This window comes from Heterodontus francisci, chromosome 11 (genome assembly GCF_036365525.1).
Source record: "Heterodontus francisci isolate sHetFra1 chromosome 11, sHetFra1.hap1, whole genome shotgun sequence".
NCBI classification, from domain to species: domain Eukaryota; kingdom Metazoa; phylum Chordata; class Chondrichthyes; order Heterodontiformes; family Heterodontidae; genus Heterodontus; species Heterodontus francisci.
In genome coordinates this window covers 46,346,806-46,366,786 of record NC_090381.1, presented here as the reverse complement: position 1 = coordinate 46,366,786, position 19,981 = coordinate 46,346,806, and the positions used below count along the sequence as shown (strand labels likewise).

Below are 19,981 nucleotides of genomic sequence, written 5' to 3'. Positions count from 1 at the left end.
TATATATTCTAGTAGGGAGGTGGTGGCGTAGTGGTAATGTCACTGGACTAGTAATCTAGAGCCCAGGATAATGCTCTGAGGACATGGGTTTGAATCCCACCTTGGCAGATGGTGAAATTTGAATTCAATTAATAAATCTGGAATTAAAAAGCTAGTCTAATGATGGCCATGAGACCCTTGCCGATTGTTGTAAAAATACATCTGCCGTCCTTACCTGGTCTGGCCTACATGTGACTCCAGATCCACAGCAATGTGGTTGACTCTTAAAATGCCCTCTGAAATGGCCTAGCAAGCCACTCAGTTTGAGCATTTAGGGATGGGCAATAAATGCTGGCCTAGCTAGCAATGCCTGCATCCCACAAATGAATAAAAAAAGTATTTTTGTAGCCTAAGCTTCCCTCTCACCTATATGATTATTATTCATGCAGTTAGGTAAGAAATTCCATCCAACTATCAAGTGGATAGTGATTGCATGAAATTACCTTATCCTACTTATTGTTCAAATCTGGCATTTGATCAATGATTTGGACACAGCTCACCTTAGCTTATATCAATCCTCCTTGGAAGGCGAGATTCTCATTATTTAAGATTTTTGCAGATGAAGTGAAATTTTCCACTTTTAATTTTAATCAAACTCCCTTGAAATTCAGTTCGTTTCACATTACTGAATTCAGCTTATATAATATTGAAAATTTACATATTAATAAGGAAGCAGTATAATTATACACTGAGGAATAAAAAGAAATGACAATAGGAGAAGAATTTAAGAAATTCATTCTCAATATTCACTCATGGAAAGAATAATAATACATGAATGATTTATCATGCATTTCGTTATTTGACAAGTTTGGGCTCACGTGGAAGATGGTATGTACACAATCATGCAACGACTCAAATAATGTGTGGCTGGAACTATAGGTTCTATAGTTCTGCTATCTTCAGCCTGGAATATTAAGTACCTTACCAACTGTCAAGTGTAAAGCTTTAACCTGCAAGTAGGTAAAATACCCAGAATATTGGCATCTGGGTAGATTTTCTGAGTTCCTGTAGTGAAGTATTTTGGATGCTGTGAGCACGCATTGGAAAATAATGACTGAGGACCTGCAGTTTTTCGATGCATGTTTTTGGCATGTGAATTACCTCACCACAGGACAGGATTTAGAAAATCTAAACTTACAAATAAGATGGCAAGAACTTACTGCTCAAAATGCTGATATTTTGTATTCATTTTTGAGATGTTTGCATTATAGTATGAGGATTTAGGAGCGATGATGTAACAGTCACATGAGATAGCCTTGAAAAGAGGAAGGTATAGCAGCACAAAGGATGCTAGCTTGTGGAGAATGTATAGAGTGACCAAGTGCAGAGCAAGGGCACAATCTTCAGTATGGTGGCCTGGGATATCTAAGGATATTGAGACCATGATCAACAACTGTCAGACATGCGCGATACAGAGGCCAGAACAGCGCAAACCGCTGTTGACTACCCAATTTCCAATTAGACCTTGGCAAAGACTAAGCATGGATTTATTCATGTTTGGTGAGAAGTTGTATATCATCATTATCAATTACTTTTCCGGGTGGATATAAGTCAGACATTTACATTCCACGACTACCAAGGTAGTTATCAGAATCCTTACGGACATCTTTGCGACTCGAGATTCCAGATGAAATATTATCAGACAATGGACCACAGTTCACAAAGGAATGTTTTACCCAGTTTGCCATAAAGATGGGCTTTCAGCATCTTACAAGCTCACCGAGGTATCCACAGTCCAATGGCGAGGTAGAACGAGGTGTGAGAACCATAAAATCTTTACTAAAGTGAAATGAAGATCTTCCTATCTCACTCCTAGTTTATGGTTCAACGACACTGCTGTGCGGATTGTCACCAGCAGAATTACTAATGGGAAGGAAGTTAAGAACACAGCTTCCAGTATTGCCTCAACAATTAATGCTAGGATTGAAGACTCAAGACTATGAGAAAGTTCAAGAAAAAGAAAACTCCTACAGAAGGCAATAGAATTACAACAGGAGATTTTGAGCGAGAAGCTTACCCAAATTAAACAATGGCCAAAAAGTTTGGATACGTGACCTTAAATGAGAAGGTTCAGTAATTCGTGAACATGAGGACTATCAGCGATCGTATGTTATATGAATGAATGAAGGAAACATATGAAGGAATCGAAAGAATATCATTCCTGTTCTGCAAAAGCAACAGCCAATAATCCATCTGCAAGATCCAGATGAAGAGGAACAAATCCAAACGGAACTAAATACTATAAACCATAGAAACAATAAACCAAGTCAGCAACCCAGACTTCCTACAAAGATTACTGATTGTCCCAGACAGATGACAACCAGATTGGGGAGAGTTGTCAAACCTCCGATGAGACTGAATCTGTAAAATCAGAGACTTGGGGGGAGAGAGAGTAGGAGAGAAGTCATAGATGTATATATTGTTGGATAAAGACTTGGGGGGGAGATGTAGTATAAGGATGTACAAGCGATGATGTAACAGTCACATGAGACAGGCTTGAGAAGAACAAGGTATAGCAGCACGAAGGATGCTAGCTTAGATGGCTTGCAGACAGTGTGTATAGTAACGGTCATAGAGTCATAGAGTTTTACAGCACACGTTAGTTAACCTTTACCAGAGGCTCAGACTTTCTGTAGAACACCCTACAATGCTACTAATACAAACCCAAAAATGCAACAGGCATCACTGGCCAGGGAATTTATTCCCCATTTCTAGTTGCCTAAAGTGGTGTACTTCTCACCATGGAGGACTGGAATTTAAAGTATACAAAGAACAAAGAACAGTACAGCACAGGAACAGGCCATTCGGTCCTCCAAGCCTGCGCTGATCTTGATGCCTGCCGAAACTAACACCTTCTGCACTTCCGGGGCCCATATCCCTCTATTCCCTTCCTATTCATATATTTGTCAAGATGTCTCTTAAACGTCGCTATCGTATCTGCTTCCACCACCGCCCCTGGCAGCAAGTTCCAGGCACTCACCACCCTCTGTGTAAAAAACTTGCCTCGCACATCCCCTCTAAACTTTGCCCCTCGCACCTTAAACCTATGTCCCCTAGTAACTGACTCTTCCACCCTGGGAAAAAACTTCTGACTATCCACTCTGTCCATGCCGCTCATAACTTTGTAAACCTCTATCATGTCACCCCTCCACCTCCGTCATTCCAGTGAAAACACCCAACACCTCCTCCTTTTTGATAATGAGATGACTGAGACTATCTGCACTCCCTTCCCTAGGCTCATCATCCACCAAGTCATTCTCCTTGGTGAATACTGATGCAAAGTACTCATTTAGCACCACACCCATTTCCTCTGGCTCCACGCATAGATTCCCATCTCTGTCCTTGAGTGGACCAACCCTTTCCCTAGTTACCCTCTTGCTCTTTATATATGTATAAAAAGCCTTGGGATTTTCCTTAATCCTGTTTGCCAATGACTTTTCATGACCCCTTTTAGCCCTCCTAACTCCTTGCTTAAGTTCCTTCCTACTGTCTTTATATTCCTCAAATGCTTCATCTGTTCCTAGCCTTCCAACCCTTACAAATGCTTCCTCTTTCTTTTTCACTAGGATCACAATATCCCGTGTTATCCAAGCTTCCCGAAACTTGCCAAACATGTCTTTCTTCCTCACAGGAAGATGCTGGTCCTGGATTCTAATCAGCTGACGTTTGAAAGACTCCCCCATGTCAGATGTTGATTTACCCTCAAACAGCCGCCCCCAATCTAAATTCTTCAGTTCCTGCCTAGTATTGTTATAATTAGCCTTCCCCCAATTTAGCACCTTCACCCAAGGACTACTCTTATCCTTATCCACAAGTACCTTAAAACTTATGGAATTGTGGTCACTGCTCCCGAAATGCTCCCCCACTGAAACTTCGACCACCTGGCCGGGCTCATTCACCAATACCAGGTCCAGAATGGCCCCATCCCTAGTTGGACTATCTACATATTGTTTCAAGAAGCCCTCCTGGATGCTCCTCACAAATTCTGCCCCATTCAAGCCCCTAGCACTAAGTGAGTCCCAGTCAATATTGGGGAAGTTAAAATCACCCACCACTACAACCCTGTTACCTTTACATCTTTCCAAAATCTGTCTACATATCTGCTCCTCTACCTCCCGCTGGCTGTTGGGAGGCCTGTAGTAAACCCCCAACATCGTGACTGCACCCTTCCTATTCCTGAGCTCCACCCATATTGCCTCGCTGCATGACCCCTCTGAGGTGTCCTCCCGCAGTACAGCTGTGATATTCTCCTTAACCAGTAATGCAACTCCCCCACCCCTTTTACATCCCCCTCTATCCCGCCTGAAGCTTCTAAAGCCTGGAACATTTAGCTGCCAATCCTGTCCTTCCCTCAACCAAGTCTCTGTAATAGCAACAACATCATATTTCCAAGTACTAATCCAAGCTCTAAGTTCATCTGCCTTACCTGTTATACTTCTCACATTGAAACAAATGCACTTCAGACCACCGGTCCAGCTGTGCTCAGCAACATCTCCCTGCCTGCTCTTCCTCTTAGTCCTACTAGCCTTATTTACTATGCCCTCCTCATTTAGTTCACTAGCTGTCCTACTGCTCTGGTTCCCACCCCCCTGCCACACTAGTTTAAACCCTCCCGAGTGACGCTAGCAAACCTTGCAGCCAGGATATTAGTGCCCTTCCAGTTTAGATGCAACCCGTCCTTCTTGTACAGGTCCCATCTGTCCCTGAAGAGATCCCAATGGTCCAGATATCTGAAACCCTCCCTTTTACATCAGCTGCTCTATTGTTTAGTGTTTAGCTGCACTATCTTCCTATTTCTAGCCTCACTGGCACTGAAATAAACATTGAATTGTGATAGAATTGGCTGCTGGCAGAACTTGTGTCCACCCCAAAGTGATGCCTGTATGCAAACAGGATAATGAAGGCAATAGGCGATATCTCAGAAATTCTGTCATTTACCGTAATTTTCCAAATATAATACGCCCCCAGACAGAATAGACACCTGGGCTAGATTTTTATTCTGCGGTCGGGTCCCCGATGCCAGGATAATTTCCAGGTTCCAACCCCGCACTGTGTCAGCCATGCTGATGCAATGCTATCTTCAAATGTAAATGATCCCGGGGGTGGGGGAAGCGTGGTGCACAATCAACAGTGCCGGGACCGGCATGGAAGCGGGAAGCTGCTCATGACTGCAATGTTAAAAGGCAGATGGCAATCACGACAGGGCTTGAAGAATGGTACAAGCAGCAGATCAGAGGACCAGCAGCATTATGATGCAAAACTGCAGCCAAACAGTAAACAGGAAGGCAGGTGAAGCGCTTTGTTACAATCATATTGTTTTTTCAATTTCTTTGAATAATTATTGACATCAATGTCCAACCACATTGCTCCCGACAGCTAATCACTTATGTGCAGTGGACCATTCTCTCTTCCCGCTCTCTTCTTTGAAAATTCCCTTCTGGCCCTCCCCAGCCCGTTAACAAACTCCTCAAGGAGCTTAATAGGCAATTAATTGGAGGTGAGCAGGTTCCTGGCTACTCAATCCCGCCCTCTCTTCCCTCTCTTCAATTTGCACCCACACCCATGCTCGTCCCCAAGACGCTTTGAAAATCTTGCCTCTAGACTTCCATGAATGAAAAGTCCGAATTGCCTGTATAATAAGCACCGAGACTTTTGCAATACTGCAGTTACAGTGTCATTATTACTGGGAGAAAGACAGGCCAGTTGTAAGTGATGAACATCGGCTGCAGCAGGTCTGGCCTGTTTGAGAGTGCCATACTCCTGGGGCATTCCTGCATTGCATGCCTCTTACAGGTTTTATTATATAATATACCAACTAACATACCTGGACCATGAGTATCAAAATAGTCATTCCATAAAAGGTTTTGGATGACATCCTACTGATTATGATGCCAGTTGAGTCCTTTGGTGGATTAAAGCCTTTGCAATCCCCAGATGATTTGCCTCGGAGGAAAACTGTCACCAAGTCAATCTTGAAAGAAATGCTACAGGATGCATTATTGAACCCTCTTGCATGGCCTCTCTGTTTCCTTGTGAGAATTTCCATCCTTCTGCCTTTATATAGTCTCAGGTAGGGAGACTGAGATCTGGCCTGAGTTCCTCTGTGGGCCTAATAAAAGGACCCAAACCTTTGCTAGGGAAAGATGGTCAATCCCAAACAGGATCGACTGCATTCCCTGTGAGGCCCACTTACCAGCTGCAAAAAAAACGCTTTGATTTGTTACCATGTATAATACGCACCCTAACTTCTAGATCAACTTTTAGGGAATAAAATGTGTATTATATTTGGAAAATTATGGTATGTCAGACTTAAATTAAGATTGTGTAAAGGAAAAGTAAATTACCAACAGGAATTGCTAAACAATTAGATTAGATTAGAGATACAGCACTGAAACAGGCCCTTTGGCCCACCGAGTCTGTGCCGAACATCAGCCACCCATTTATACTAATCCTACACTAATTCCATATTCCTACCAAACATCCCCACCTGTCCCTATATTTCCCTACCACCTACCTATACTAGTGACAATTTATAATGGCCAATTTACCTATCAACCTGCAAGTCTTTTGGCTTGTGGGAGGAAACCAGAGCACTCGGAGAAAACCCACGCAGACACAGGGAGAACTTGCAAACTCCACACAGGCAGTACCAGGAATTGAACCCGGGTCCCTGGAGCTGTGAGGCTGCGGTGCTAACCACTGCGCCACTGTGCCGCCACAATGAAGTGGTTGAGTTCAGATGTTTTGAATGTCCATACTCTTCCTTTGAAAGTGATCTGTTCTTAGCATTGCAACTAAGAAAGGATTCTGCAAGCTTAGTATTCATTATGAAAAATGAGATGGAAGCAGGGAAACTTCTCCCTGTACCTTGATTATGCTTCTGGGCCAATTGCAGCTACAGGCCATGTTGAACACCTACCCCAATGCTAAGAAAGCTCTGGAAATCCTGGGGCAATCTAGTCCTCAGCATTCCTTAGTGCAAATCTCAGACAAAAACAGTCCTTAGATCTCATACATAATTCAAGATAAAATTGCTACTGCATTAGAGGGTACTGTATGCCATTGTAAGCTTTCCAGTAGATTCTAATGCATTTTGTAAACATAACTAGTCTATAGATTATACCTATCAAATAAAATTGCCAAGAGTTATGGATTATGTGACTGGAATCCATTGAGTAATCAAGCATGTGCCCTGACAGTTATGGACCCATGTGATGAAGAGTATAAACATTATTGATTAGATTAAAATAGAATTGTTGCCATGTGTTCTGTGTGTAGACTCTCAGAAGAAACGCATTTAAAGTTAGGCTGCCAGAACACTTAGATAAAGGTTTATTCCTGTGCTTTCAATCCCTAAATGCCAAGTTCAGACTCAGAGTTATTCTTGCAAAGTGGCTGCCTGTCATCACACTTCCCCACTCTTACAATCTTTCTTCTCTGCAGTCCTCTTTCCCTATGAAAAAGGCCTTTAAAGAAAGCATACCACAAAAGACTTTAAGGTGCTTAGCTTGTGCACTGCACTCAATACCTTATGTGCATTAGGAGAGGCAAGAAAATGAGAATCAGTAAAAGGTGATCTACATATGCCTTTTCATAAGCATAAATTCATGAAGGACATAAAAACTGAAATGCTGGAAATACCCAGCAGGTTTGACAGATGCTGTTTTTATGTCAGATTTCCAGCATCCGCAATACTTTGCTGTTGTCTTTCATAAAAGGCATATTGTTTTCTATTCTACTGCGTGTCATTGATAGATGAAAGGTGAAAAATGCCATTGATTTTCTCATAAATACACATTTTTTAAAGTAATTTAATATGATCAGGGAATATTCAACACATGATGTAATATTTTATCAATACCTTTGGCACTATAACTGTACTCCCAGTGTGTCAATACAGGAATTCAGCAGTCTGTTTGCCATAAATTATGCAGGAGACATGATCATTGCAAGTTGGCCAATTTAGACAATAGCATTTTGTGTGAATTGTAAAAGGGTAATCTTTTCAAATAGGCAGCTATTGCAATATGCGCCCTGCTCCAGTAAGATAATATATAGCCTGGCCCAACCTGTGTTTTGCAAAACATTTGCATTCTTCGCCTAACAGACTTGACCTACTAGAAAAGGTTCTTCTTAAAATTGTAACAGATACAAAACCAGTATTTTTCAGTCAGCATGAAAAACCCCTGGCGCTATTCACTTTTGAATTCTGACTGTATTAAGGATGCACAAGGGGCAGTGACAAAGGGCACACTGGCATGTTTACATGAAGGTGGATAATCTAGGTCAAACAACTGCAATATACATAAATTCCAACCTAGAAAGGGAAGAAAAGCTGAACAGTAGCTTCACGAACACAGACTCACCCCCTAAAAAGTTGACAACTCAAGTTTAACTGGCATTGCTCTTCATTACCCATAGGTTGTTCACCTGTACAGGTATAATGCAAGACATTCTTCAGGAAGGGGAGCAAGAATTAAAGGAACTTGTATTATAGACAATATTGGCCCAAATTTTGTGGTGGAGGTGATGGCAAAATTGTCAGTGTTGCCGACATCACTGCACTGAAACTGACAGCAACTTCATGAGTTTGCATATGCGCAGAATAACATGGAAATCCAGAAGTTGCTGTCAGTGATTCTACACTTCTCCAGGTGGTGCGCTGTTGAAGTGCTCACCCTCCCCCCCCCACCGCCCCAGACTGCAATCAATGGGAAATCAATGAACCGATGAGAACTTACACTCTTACACTGTTACTTTTACTGTAAGAATCCTTGAAAAAGTTACATTTATCTTAAACCAATCATAATGTGAGGGAAATCACACCTGCCAAATGGAAACATATTAATTTAGTCATATGGGATACTACTTGAACCTTTTTCACTGGACATTGCACAGAACCTGTTTAAAAAGACCACAGAGCTGAGCAGCTGAAAACATGCTTGCACATTTGCATTCTTAGAGACAGTTGAACAGAGAGACAATGGGAGTGCTCACTGATTCAATTAACAAGATTGGTCTGGGCAATAGTGATAATCAACATTCTTTGTCTGTGGAAGAGCCAGAACTCCATCCCCCACTAAGTGTGATTGGAGAGCTTTGAAATCCAAAAACCCTACCAGAAGATGCTGTTTCAAACAAAGAGATGGTCACATGATCCACTTGCTGGCCAGACTGGGGACTTTTTGAATTGTGCCACATAGAAAGGGATCAGACTGCGATTTGAACAAATGGATTTTGATCAACAGACATTGAAGGTGTAAGGAAGAGCATTCCAGGGACTGCTAAGGTAATACAACCACAAACCTCGCAGGAGAGACTGTTCCAAGTAAGGGGCTAGTCACATGACTAACCTGCTGGGCAACCTGGGGTTTTTTGAATTGTGCTTGACACAGAAAGGAACAGAAGGCAGTTTTGCAACTGAAACTGGGACAAGGATGCCTCTCTCACCTTCTCTGAAGCCACTGGACCCACAGAAGACACGTACACCTCAAGAGAGAAAAGACTGTGACATCAAAACAAGTTGAAGCATGAACTGGGCCCCAGAGAACAGCAGGACTTACCGGCAACCAAAGACTCCACACTGAACTCAAAGGACAGTAAATAACTAACAGATATTGCCTCAAACTTTCCCCTTTATTCTTTCTACTTATTTTGTCTCGTATGCATGCTAGCGTGGTCCTGTCGCATATTCCTAGTCGTTAACCGGATTAGAGTTTAAGATTAATGAACTTCTACCTTTCTTGGTTTAAATCTAAGGAAGCCTGTCTGATTTCTTTGCCTTACAATTGGAACAGTGAACAAGGATTCACTAAAGGGGGAGCTAAAAACAGTGTTCTAAAATTAAACCCTGTTACGATTAAACCAGGCAAAGACTGAAAGGGAACTCCTAGACCCCTTCTCACCTGGTTGTAACAATTGATAAAGAGGAAGTATTAGATAGGCTGTCTGTACTTTAAGTGGATAAAGTACCAAGACCAGATGAGATGTATCCAAGAATACTAAGGGAAGTGAGGGTGGAAATCGCAGAGGCACTGGCCATAATTTTTCAGTCTTCCTTGTTCAAAAAAGGGTGTAAAGATAAGGCCAGCAACTACAGGCCAGTCAGTTTAACTTCGGTGGTGGGAAACATCTAGAAAGAATAATTTGTGACAAAATCAATAGTCACATGGACAAATGCAAGTTAATTAAGGAAAGCCAGCATTGATTTCTTAAGGGAAAATCATGTTTAACTAACTTGCTGGAGTTTTTTGAGGAGGTAACAGAGAGGGTTGATGAGGGCAATGCTGTTGATGTGGTGTACATGGACTTTCAAAAGGCATTTGATACAGTGCCACACAATAGACTTGTGAGCAAACTTTTAGCTCATGGAATGAAAGGGACGGTAGCAACATGGATACAAAATTGGCTGAGTGACAAGGAACATAAAGTAGTGAATCCAGCATTTCTTGTTTTTGTTTCAGATTTCCAGCATCCGCAGTATTTTGCTTTTATTATATAAAGTAGTGGTTAATGGATGATTTTGGGGCTGGAGGAAGGTTTGTAGTGGAGTTCCCCAGGGATCAGTGTTGGCACCCTTGCTTTTCTTGATATATATTAATGACCTAGACCTTGGTGTACAGGGCACAATTTCAAGGTTTGCAGATGATACGAAACTTGGAAGCATTGTGAACTGTGAGGAGGATAGTGTAGAACTTCAAAAGGACATTCACAAATTGATGGAATGGGCAGGAAGGTGGCAGATGAAGTTCAATGCAGAGAAATGTGAAGTGATTCATTTTGGTAGGAAGAACATGGAGAGACAATGTAGAATAAAGGTTACAATTCTAAAGGGGGTGCAGGAGCAGAGGGACCTAGGTTTTTATGTGCATAAGTTATTGAAGGTGCAGGACAGATTAATAAAGCGTGCAGTGTCCTGGGCTTTATTAGTAGGGGCATGGAGTACAAGAGCAAGGAAGTTATGTTGAACTTGTATAAGACACTTGTTCGGCCTCAGCTGGAGTATTGCATCCAGTTCTGGGCATCGCACTTTAGGAAAGTAGTGAGGGCATTGGACAGAGTACAGAAAAGATTCACGAGAATGGTTCCAGGGATGAGGAATTTCAGTTATGAAGATAGATTGGAGAAGTTAGGACTGATTTCCTTGGAGCAAAGAAGGCTGAGAGGTGATTTGATAGAGGTATTCAAAATCATGAGGTGTCTGGGCAGAGTAGATGGAGAGAAACTGTTCCCACTTGTGAAAGGATTGAGAACAAGAGGGCACAGATGTAAAGTATTTGGTAAGAGAAGCAAAATTGACATGAGGAAAAACTTTTTCACGCAGCGAGTGATTAAGGTCTGGAATGCACTGCCTGAGAGCATGGTGGAGTCAGGTTCAATTGAAACATTCAAAAGGGAATTAAACAGTTATATGAAAAGGAAGAATGTGCAGGGTTATGGGGGGGTGGTGTGGGAATGGAACTGAGCAAATTGCTCATTCGAAGAGCCAGTGTGGACACGATGGGCAGAATGGCCTCCTTCTGCATTGTAACGATTCTGTGATTCTGTGCTCCTAGGTAATGATCTGCCGGTGGGGCGAAGGAGTTGGCTTCCTCAGTAGTGAAAGAGAGACTGAAGGAGGTCAGAGAGACAGGGCAATGGTTGGAGACAGTCCCCTGCAGGTCCCCTGAATGTGTAGTGAATCGGGCCATGATCAAACCAGCTCTCTCAGAGGAGACTGAATTGGCACTGCAGACAGATGACCATGTGGTCTGCCTGTCTGAAACTTTCTTTGGAAAGTCAGAGGATCCAGGGAATGGATTAAATGGATCTTCCCTAGCTGAGGCTCAATGAGCTGAACCAGTATTGAGAAAGTTAGCACAGGCTGCCCAGACTGAAATTGAAGCAGAATCCCTGCTTGCTACTATTTAAAGAATGAGGTACTGATGAGGAAGTGCGGTTATCCTCACAGACCTGAGGACAAAGAGTGGACAGTAGTTCACCAGTTAGTGGTGCAACAATGGTACCGGAGAGAAATATTAAGAATGGCCCATGAGTTGACAATGGCTGTACATGTCGGTATACGAAAAACCAAAGCCGGCATAACGCAGCAGCTTGACTGGCCAAAACTCCACAAATATGTAGTGGAGTACTGTAGGAGTTGCCACATGTGGCAAGTTGAGGGTAAACCCCAACCTGTAGTGAAATCTGCACCCCTAATTCCTGTATTGGCTTTTGGGAAATGCTCCAGCAGAGGGCTGATGAATTGTGAGGGACCCCTGCCGAGAACAAAAGGGGATAGACAGGCACAGGTCTGGCAGAGAGTTAAAGAGGAAGGGGACAAAAAGGACAAAGAGCACAGGTTAAAGGAGGTCCAGGAGGATTCTGAAATGAACACCCCTACTGTCCAGTCAGCCAACACTGAAATGTTGGAAAAGTTAGACCCCACATCCTCCCATGTAAATGCAGGCAACGGATGCACCCTACCAGGGCTGCTAACAGCGTTTGCAGAAACCTGCAGGGACAAAGAAAGTCCTCAAGAGGGTATGCCTCACCTAGTCGAAGTGCCGCAGGGAAGTGAAGTGGAATCTGGACAAATACCTGCAAGCAGGAATGTCCCAGAGGACAAAGGGAAGATTAGCAAAGAATCCTCCCCCACAGTGAGGAGAAAGGGAACTAACAATACCCTGAAGTGAACAGCACTTGCATGACTTACCAGAGCACTGAAAGTGAGGTCAGAGTGGATCCACCCACTGCCGACTCCCATGATCAGAGTTCCAACTCAGAGCTAATTAAATCTAACCACCCCACTACAAAACCCAACAAGAACAAAGGCACCCGAGACTATCATGAAAATGTGCAAACCCCAAACCTGCCCAAAAAATCACATGTTTATTGGGATGCCCATTCCCAACTTATTGCAGGCTGATAGTGAAGAAACTTTAAACCCCTTGGGCAACACATAACTATCTCAGACCCACCTCAAGGAAAACGGAACAGTTTAAAGCAGCATTGCTACAAAGGAAAGAAAGGCTGAAACAATTTTAAGACTTCTGAATGAATGAGAATGAGTGAGAATGTGTGCCTTCCAATATTCTAATTTATAATGAAATGCTCCCCTAATGTCAAATTTCATTCAGCAAGGGGTGGAGGTGTGACAAATATCACATCTGCCAAATGGAAACATATTAAATTTGTCATATGGAACATTACTTGAGCCTTTTTTTACAGGACATTACACATAACTTATTTTAAAAGACCACAGAGCTGAACAGCTGAAAACATGGTTGCACATTTGCATTCTGAGAGACAGTTGAATAGAAGTGCTCACTGATTCAATTAACAAGATGGGTCTGGGCAATGGTGATAATCAACATTCTTTCTCCGTGTAAGAGCCAGAACTCCACCTCCCACCGAGTGTGACTGGAGAGCTTTAAAATCCAACAACACTCCTAGAAGATGCTGTTTCAAACAAAGAGATGGCCACATGACCTATCTGCTGGCCAGACTGGGGACTTTTTGAATTGTGCCACATAGAAAGGGATCAGCCTGTGATTTGAACAGAAAGGAGAAGGAAGGTCTCCCTCCCTCTGTGTCTCTCTCCAGCAAGGTCCCAGGAAAGCCACGGGGGCAGTGTAAGTCTCCAGACTACAGAACTTTACAGGCAATCACCAAGAGGACAACAGAAACCTCTCTTCCGCCTTCTGGCACCAGAAGCTTGAAATTGTGCACTGGGTCCCAGCGAGAACAACAAGACCTCAACTTCAACCAAGGACTTTACATCAAAGACAAAAGGCAGTAACTGAATTCCATTTATTGACAACGCTACTTCAAAGCACCCCCCCCCCCCCCACCAATTCTTCCTTCCCCTCTGTATCTATTTGTATATGTGTTTTTCTTGGGCGCATGCAAGCATGTTTGCGTTGCATATTTTAGTAATTTTAACTGGGTTAGAGTAATAAGGCTAATTAACTTACATCTTTCTTGTTTAAACCTAAGAAAACCTGTCTGATTGGTTCATTTGCAATTACACTTAGAGAGCAGTGAGCAAAGATTAATTGAAGTGGCAAGTTAAAATCACTGTTTTAAAAGATAAACCCTGTTACAGTCAAACCAGGAAAAGGGCAAGAGGGGAGCCTGAGACCCCTTCCTCACCCGGTTGCAACACATAACCATTTATTTCACTATCTGAAATTTTAAATTAAAGGTGAAGGCCTTCAATGCTTTTAACATCCTGTTGTGCTGTCTGTGAGAATACGTCATTGTGATTGGCTGCTTACCCTGCTTGCTGGTATCACTGCTGCTACATGCCTAAGGATCCCCTTGACTTGGCACCAGATTTAAACTGACATCGGGAAAGGAGAAAATAAAGTCAACGAGATTGCTAGATCTTTGTGGGCAAAAATCAGCGCCATTAGACAAACTTGGTCACTGATAGAAATATACAGGTCTTGAGTTGTGCTTCTCCTACATTATAATGGCTTCAAGTTTCTAGCCTGCAACTCTATTATTCTGTGTATAGATCACGCACCAAAATAAAAAAAAAAGCATCCTTGTGATTGCCAGTCGTTCAATAAATTCAATAGAGCAGTCAAAACTTACCCAAAGCTTTCATGTAGTCATCAAAATTCTTATTTTCTATCATCTCCCATGTACCATTGTAATCTACTGGCATTTTGTCAGTTTTCTGAAGCAAATACTCAAGGTAAAGCAAATCTTTTGTTGAAATATCTACCAGGACAACACGCTCTTGCTCTTATACTGTTCTTAGTTATCTCATGAAGGTCCATAGTTCAACATATTCAGGAATATTATCAGATAAGGGAGTGCAAGACTTTTACCCATTGCACAAGCTTCTTTCATCTTTGCTTAAGTGGCAAATTCACAAACCAACTTAACTTATAAAGACTGTGTATTTTCGTTAATTTGAGACACAATTTTAGAATATAAGTGAGTAGACGTATAATGTGGATAAATATTCTAACATAAAACAGTTAAATTATCAAAAGGGCAACACAGTTATTATTGCTATTAATAACTGTGACAGAAGCTGAATTATTTTGATTGGAATATTCAAACTGTGTCCATAGCAAATGGTCTAATTAATTTAATTAGGCAGTGCTACTTGTGGCATATAAAACCCAATTTTAATCTGGAGCAGGAGTTGGGTGTGTGGGCTGAGTGCCAGCATGAGGCTCAGGTTGCTCATCTGATAGGTTAGGAGATGAGCAGCCTGCCCATGTTTGCAGTAAAATTTCTAGGAGGCCACCCAAGGCCTACTTAAAAAGGAAATGCACCTTTAAAGTGAGGTTGCTTTTACTGCTATCAGATTTTTAGCAACATCATAGATGCAATTTTCTTGTTGTGGGGCAGTCCCCCAGATTTTCTGATGCTTCCCTAGAGGTCCTGGTAGGTGGTCAGGCCAAGCAAGGAAACGTTGTTCCCCAGCATTCACAGGAAGATACTCAAAACTAATAAACAGCAGGCCTGGACAGACAAGAGAGCCAGTTCCAGGAGCATCACCCCCAGGACTGATGTTCATTGCTGCAATCCTCTCAACAACACCCACCAATTCTCCTTTCATCTGTCTCCTAGCACTCAACAAATCACTCCCTTCCATTGCCTCATTCAGCATACAATCACAACATGAGCAACAGCAGACTTCAACCAGCTTTGCTGAGGCTACTTGGAGAGTGTTTGGCATTAAATTAATCATCTTGATCATATTTGGCACTTTGGTCTATAGTGCTGTTTTATAGCAGCTTCTGATTCTGCATTGTTAACCCATCATTGATAGAGGAGTCTGAATGGTTTCAATGTTATTTAAAGTAAGATTAAAGCAGCATACTGGTCTTTCTCATCCGTTGAAGACTACTGCTGCTGCCGAATCTCCTCCAAATACACTCCTCTCTGCATTGTGCAGTATGCAATCAATCAAGATGATGTGCAAAACTATTTCTGGTGCCTATTGTAGGGACCCCATAGTCCTGTTGAGATACCGGAACCTATGTTTGAGGAGCCCTGGAATGTGCTAAATTATGATCCTCGTAGGCCCAGGACTCTGATTATACCTGTGATGTTCAGGTACGGTGAGGTTGCAGAGGGGTGTCATAAGCCATGTACCTAGGGCAGTGAGTAGCCATCCTGTCACATCCTTGGTAGAGTCCAATATTGGGAGGATTGTTGAGTGTTGCAGGATAAAAGCATCGTGACAGCTGCCTGAGAATCTTGTGTTATCTATATTTGTAATTGGAAATGAGCTGCATATTAATTGAGTGGTAGCCCTTCCTATTGATGAAAATTTCTGTCTGGTCTACTGAATGCCCTAGTGACAACATCATGACCAGGATGTGAAGGGAGCTAGCCACTGCTGCAAGCACCTAAGTTCTCTCATGTTAACAGTGAAATGAATGGGGGCAGTGATGTACTGGTTTTCTTTGGCAAGATGACCCATTGGGTGCAGCTGTGCACTGCTGACTGGGATATGTAGGAGATGTCCCCTGCAGTAGCCTGGATGAAGCCAGTGGCATAGAAGTTATGGAATGTGGTAACATTGCCAGCCACTGATCTAGCAAGCAGCACATCTTATTGCAGAAGGTCTGCAATAGCTTGCTTGGAGAAGCACAACCTCCTGACGCACTGGTTTTCAGATAAATCCAGGAAACTTATTCTTGGCCTATAGACCTTGTGGAATGAGTATGGCCTCCCACAACAGCACTGTCATCCTTGGTGCTGAAGCTGCTGCTGTTCTTCATGCTCCACCTCTCCCTCCATCCAAATCAAAGTGGCTATGATGGCATACATGATAAGCTGTGAGAGCTTAGGAGAAGCAAGGCCAAAAAAAATTTGAGAAAAGCAATCTGAAAGCCCATTCATCTTGTACATGTGAATTGATTTTGTCTCTCACCAAGCCCTCTTGGTGTTTGTACAATAAGTCTTCCCTCTTTAATTGGATTTCCACATGAAGTATTGCTTGCAAAGCAAGTTTACAATCTCCTATGTTAACCAGAAAGTTGGACTAAAGTGTTTGTTTCCTTGGAGAACAAATGCATTTGTCAGTTGAAAGAGATATTGTTTTCTTAACACATAAGAGGTTTTTAAAGCATAGAGGATATTTCAGACAGCTCTTAGGAGCGATTATGAACAGTCTGGCCAGAGGATTGCCCCAGAGGTTAAAATGGAGGCTGAATTTGAAACATAGCAACAAAAACTTAGTTGACTAATTTGATGTAGACAATTGAAATAAATCAGAAAGGGTAATTAACCGACTATGCACATTCTCTCTGTGCTTATATTATACTGTTACGACCAGGTGAGATCTTTACTGTCTTCACCTGGTCTTATTGTAATAGGGTTTAATTTTTTTAAACGCACTGTGTTTTGAGCTCTCCCTTTGTGACTCCTTGTTCACAGCTTTCCGATAATAAGGCAAAGAAATGAGAACACCAGGTTTTCTTAGGTTTAAAGAAGAAAAGTGAAATTTATTAAAACTTAAACTTAAACTCTAATTTGGTTAACACCTACAGATATACACCATGATCCACGCTAGCATGCATACGTGATATGCACACGCAAATAGAGACAGAAAAGAGAAGAAATATAGAGAGGTTTGAGGCAATCTCTGAAGAGGGGTTTTTACTGTACTTTGAGCTCACTGTAGTCCTTTTTTGTAGGTAGTCTTGTTTTTCGTTGGGGTCCAGTATTCTTCTTAAACCTTGTTCACTGTCGGACACTTTTCTCTCTTGGGGTTCATATGTCTTCAATGGTTTCTGAAGCTGGTGAGAGTGAGATGAGAACAGACAGAAGAGAGGTGTTCTCAGTCCAGGAGAAAAGAGCTTTCTGAGTTCAAATTCCTTGTTGGAAGTTCAAATAAAAAAAAACTCCAACAGTCAATCAGTCATGTGACCCAAACCGGTCCGACCACATCTGTTTGTGTATTCGGCTATCTTAGCAGTTAACCTGGAATGCTAGCCTTTCCACCTTCAACGTCAGGTAATCAAAAGTCCATTGTGAATTAAATTAGAGCAGGGAATAGCCCCTTTAAAGTACTGTCTGTTGATATGCTAATGTCTTTCTCCAGCCAAAGTCTCCAATTGTTTTTTAAAGCAAGTTCTTTCTTCACCATCAGCAGTTTAAAATCAATGTTCATGTGGCAAAATTAATTTTCCTCATTCTTGGCAGGTGGGGGGCTTGCCTGACAATACTAACATAACAACATAAGAAATATGAGCAGGAATACACCACATGATCCCTCACATTTGCTCTGCCATTCAATAAGATCATGGCTGATCTTCCACATCAACTCTGAGTTCTCATTATATCCCCATTTCCCTTGATTCCTTTAATCCCCAAAAATCCATTACTCACAGTCTTGAATATACTCACAATGAACATCCCCAGCCCTCCAGAGTAAAGAATTCCAAAGATTCACAACCATTTGTCTCCTCATCTTTTATTTATTCCAGGGATGTGGGTGTTGCTGACAAGACCAACATTTATTGCCCATCCCTAATTGCCCTTGAGAAGGTGGTTGGCCTTCTTGAACCGCTGCAGTGCGTGTGGTATAGGTACACCCACAGTAATGTTAGGTAGGGAGTTCCAGGATTATGACCCAGTGACAGTGAAGGAACAGCAATATAGTTCCAAGTTAGGATGGTGTGTGAATTGAAGGGGAACTTGCAGGTGGTGGTGTTCCCATTGCCTGCCACCCTTGTCCTTCTAGGTGGTAAAGGTCACAGTTTTGGAAGGTTCTGTTGAAGAAGAGATGGCAAGCTGCTGCAGGGCATCTTGTAGATGATACACACTGCAGCCACAGTGCACTGATGGTGGAGGGAGTGAATGTTTAAGATGGTGGATGGGGTGCCAATGAAGTGGACTGCTTTATCCTGGATGGTGTCAAGTTTCTTGGGTGTTGTTGTAGTTGCAATCATTCAGGCAAATGGAGAGTATTCCATCACACCTCTGACTTGTGGACAGGTTTTGGGAAGTCAAGAGGTGAGCTACTCAATGCAGAATTCCCAGCCTCTGACCTGCTCTTGTAGCCACAGTATTTATATGGTTGGTCTAGTTAAATTTCTGGTCAATAGTAACCCTCAGGATCTTGATGTTGGGGAGTCAGCAATGGTAATGCCTTTGAACATCCATTGAGTTCAATTTTATTCAGGCTCCTTGATGCCACATTGGGTCAAATGCTGCCTTGATGTCAAGGGCAGCCACTCTCACCTCACATTTGAAATTCAGCTCTTTTGCCCATGTTTGGACCAAGGCTGTAATGAGGCCGAGAGCTGAGTGGTCCTGGTGGAACTCAAACTGAGCATCAGTGAGCAGGTCATTGGTAAGTGCCACTTGATAGCACTGTCGATGACACCAGCCATCAATTTGCTGATGATTGAGAGTAGACTGATGGGATGGTAATTGGCTGGATTGGGTTTGTCCTGCTCTTTGTGGACAGGATATAGCTGGGCAAATTTCACTTTGTCATGTAGGTGCCAGTGTTGTAGCTGTACTGGAACAGCTTGGCTAGGGGCACGGCTCATTCTAGAGCACTATACTTCAGCATTGCAGCCAGGATGTTGTCAGGGTCATAGCCTTTGCTGTATCCAGGACATTCAGCTGTTTCTTGATATCAAGTGGAGTGAATGTAATTGGCTGAAATCTGGCATCTGTGATGGTGGGGACTTAAGGAGGAGGCTGAGATGGATCAGCACTTTTGGCTGAAGGTGGTTGCAAGTGCTTCAGCCTTGTATTTTGCACTTAGGTGCTGGTCTCCCCCATCATTGAGGGGGAGCTTCATGGAGCTTCTTCCTCTCATTAGATGTATAATTGTCCACCACCGTTCAATACTGGATGTAGCAGTGTTGCAGAGCTTTTATCTAATCCTTTGGTTGTGGGATCACTAGCTCTGTCTTTGGCAGTGCTAAATGGTTGACTCCTGATCCTGAGACTATGACCCCTCTAGACTCTC

The 19,981-nt window shown here is 42.5% G+C and overlaps 1 protein-coding gene across 1 annotated transcript in view; it reads right to left on the bottom strand.

The window, feature by feature from the left end:
* The window catches only part of LOC137374862 (retinol-binding protein 2-like), a 44,788-nt gene extending 30,096 nt beyond the window's left edge, over window positions 1–14,692 (bottom strand). Inside the window, exon 1 of the mRNA XM_068041419.1 lies at window positions 14,620–14,692. Coding sequence (XP_067897520.1) covers window positions 14,620–14,692 — 73 coding nt within the window. The remainder of the gene's footprint in view (window positions 1–14,619) is intronic.
* Between the last annotated feature and the right edge of the window lie 5,289 nt (window positions 14,693–19,981).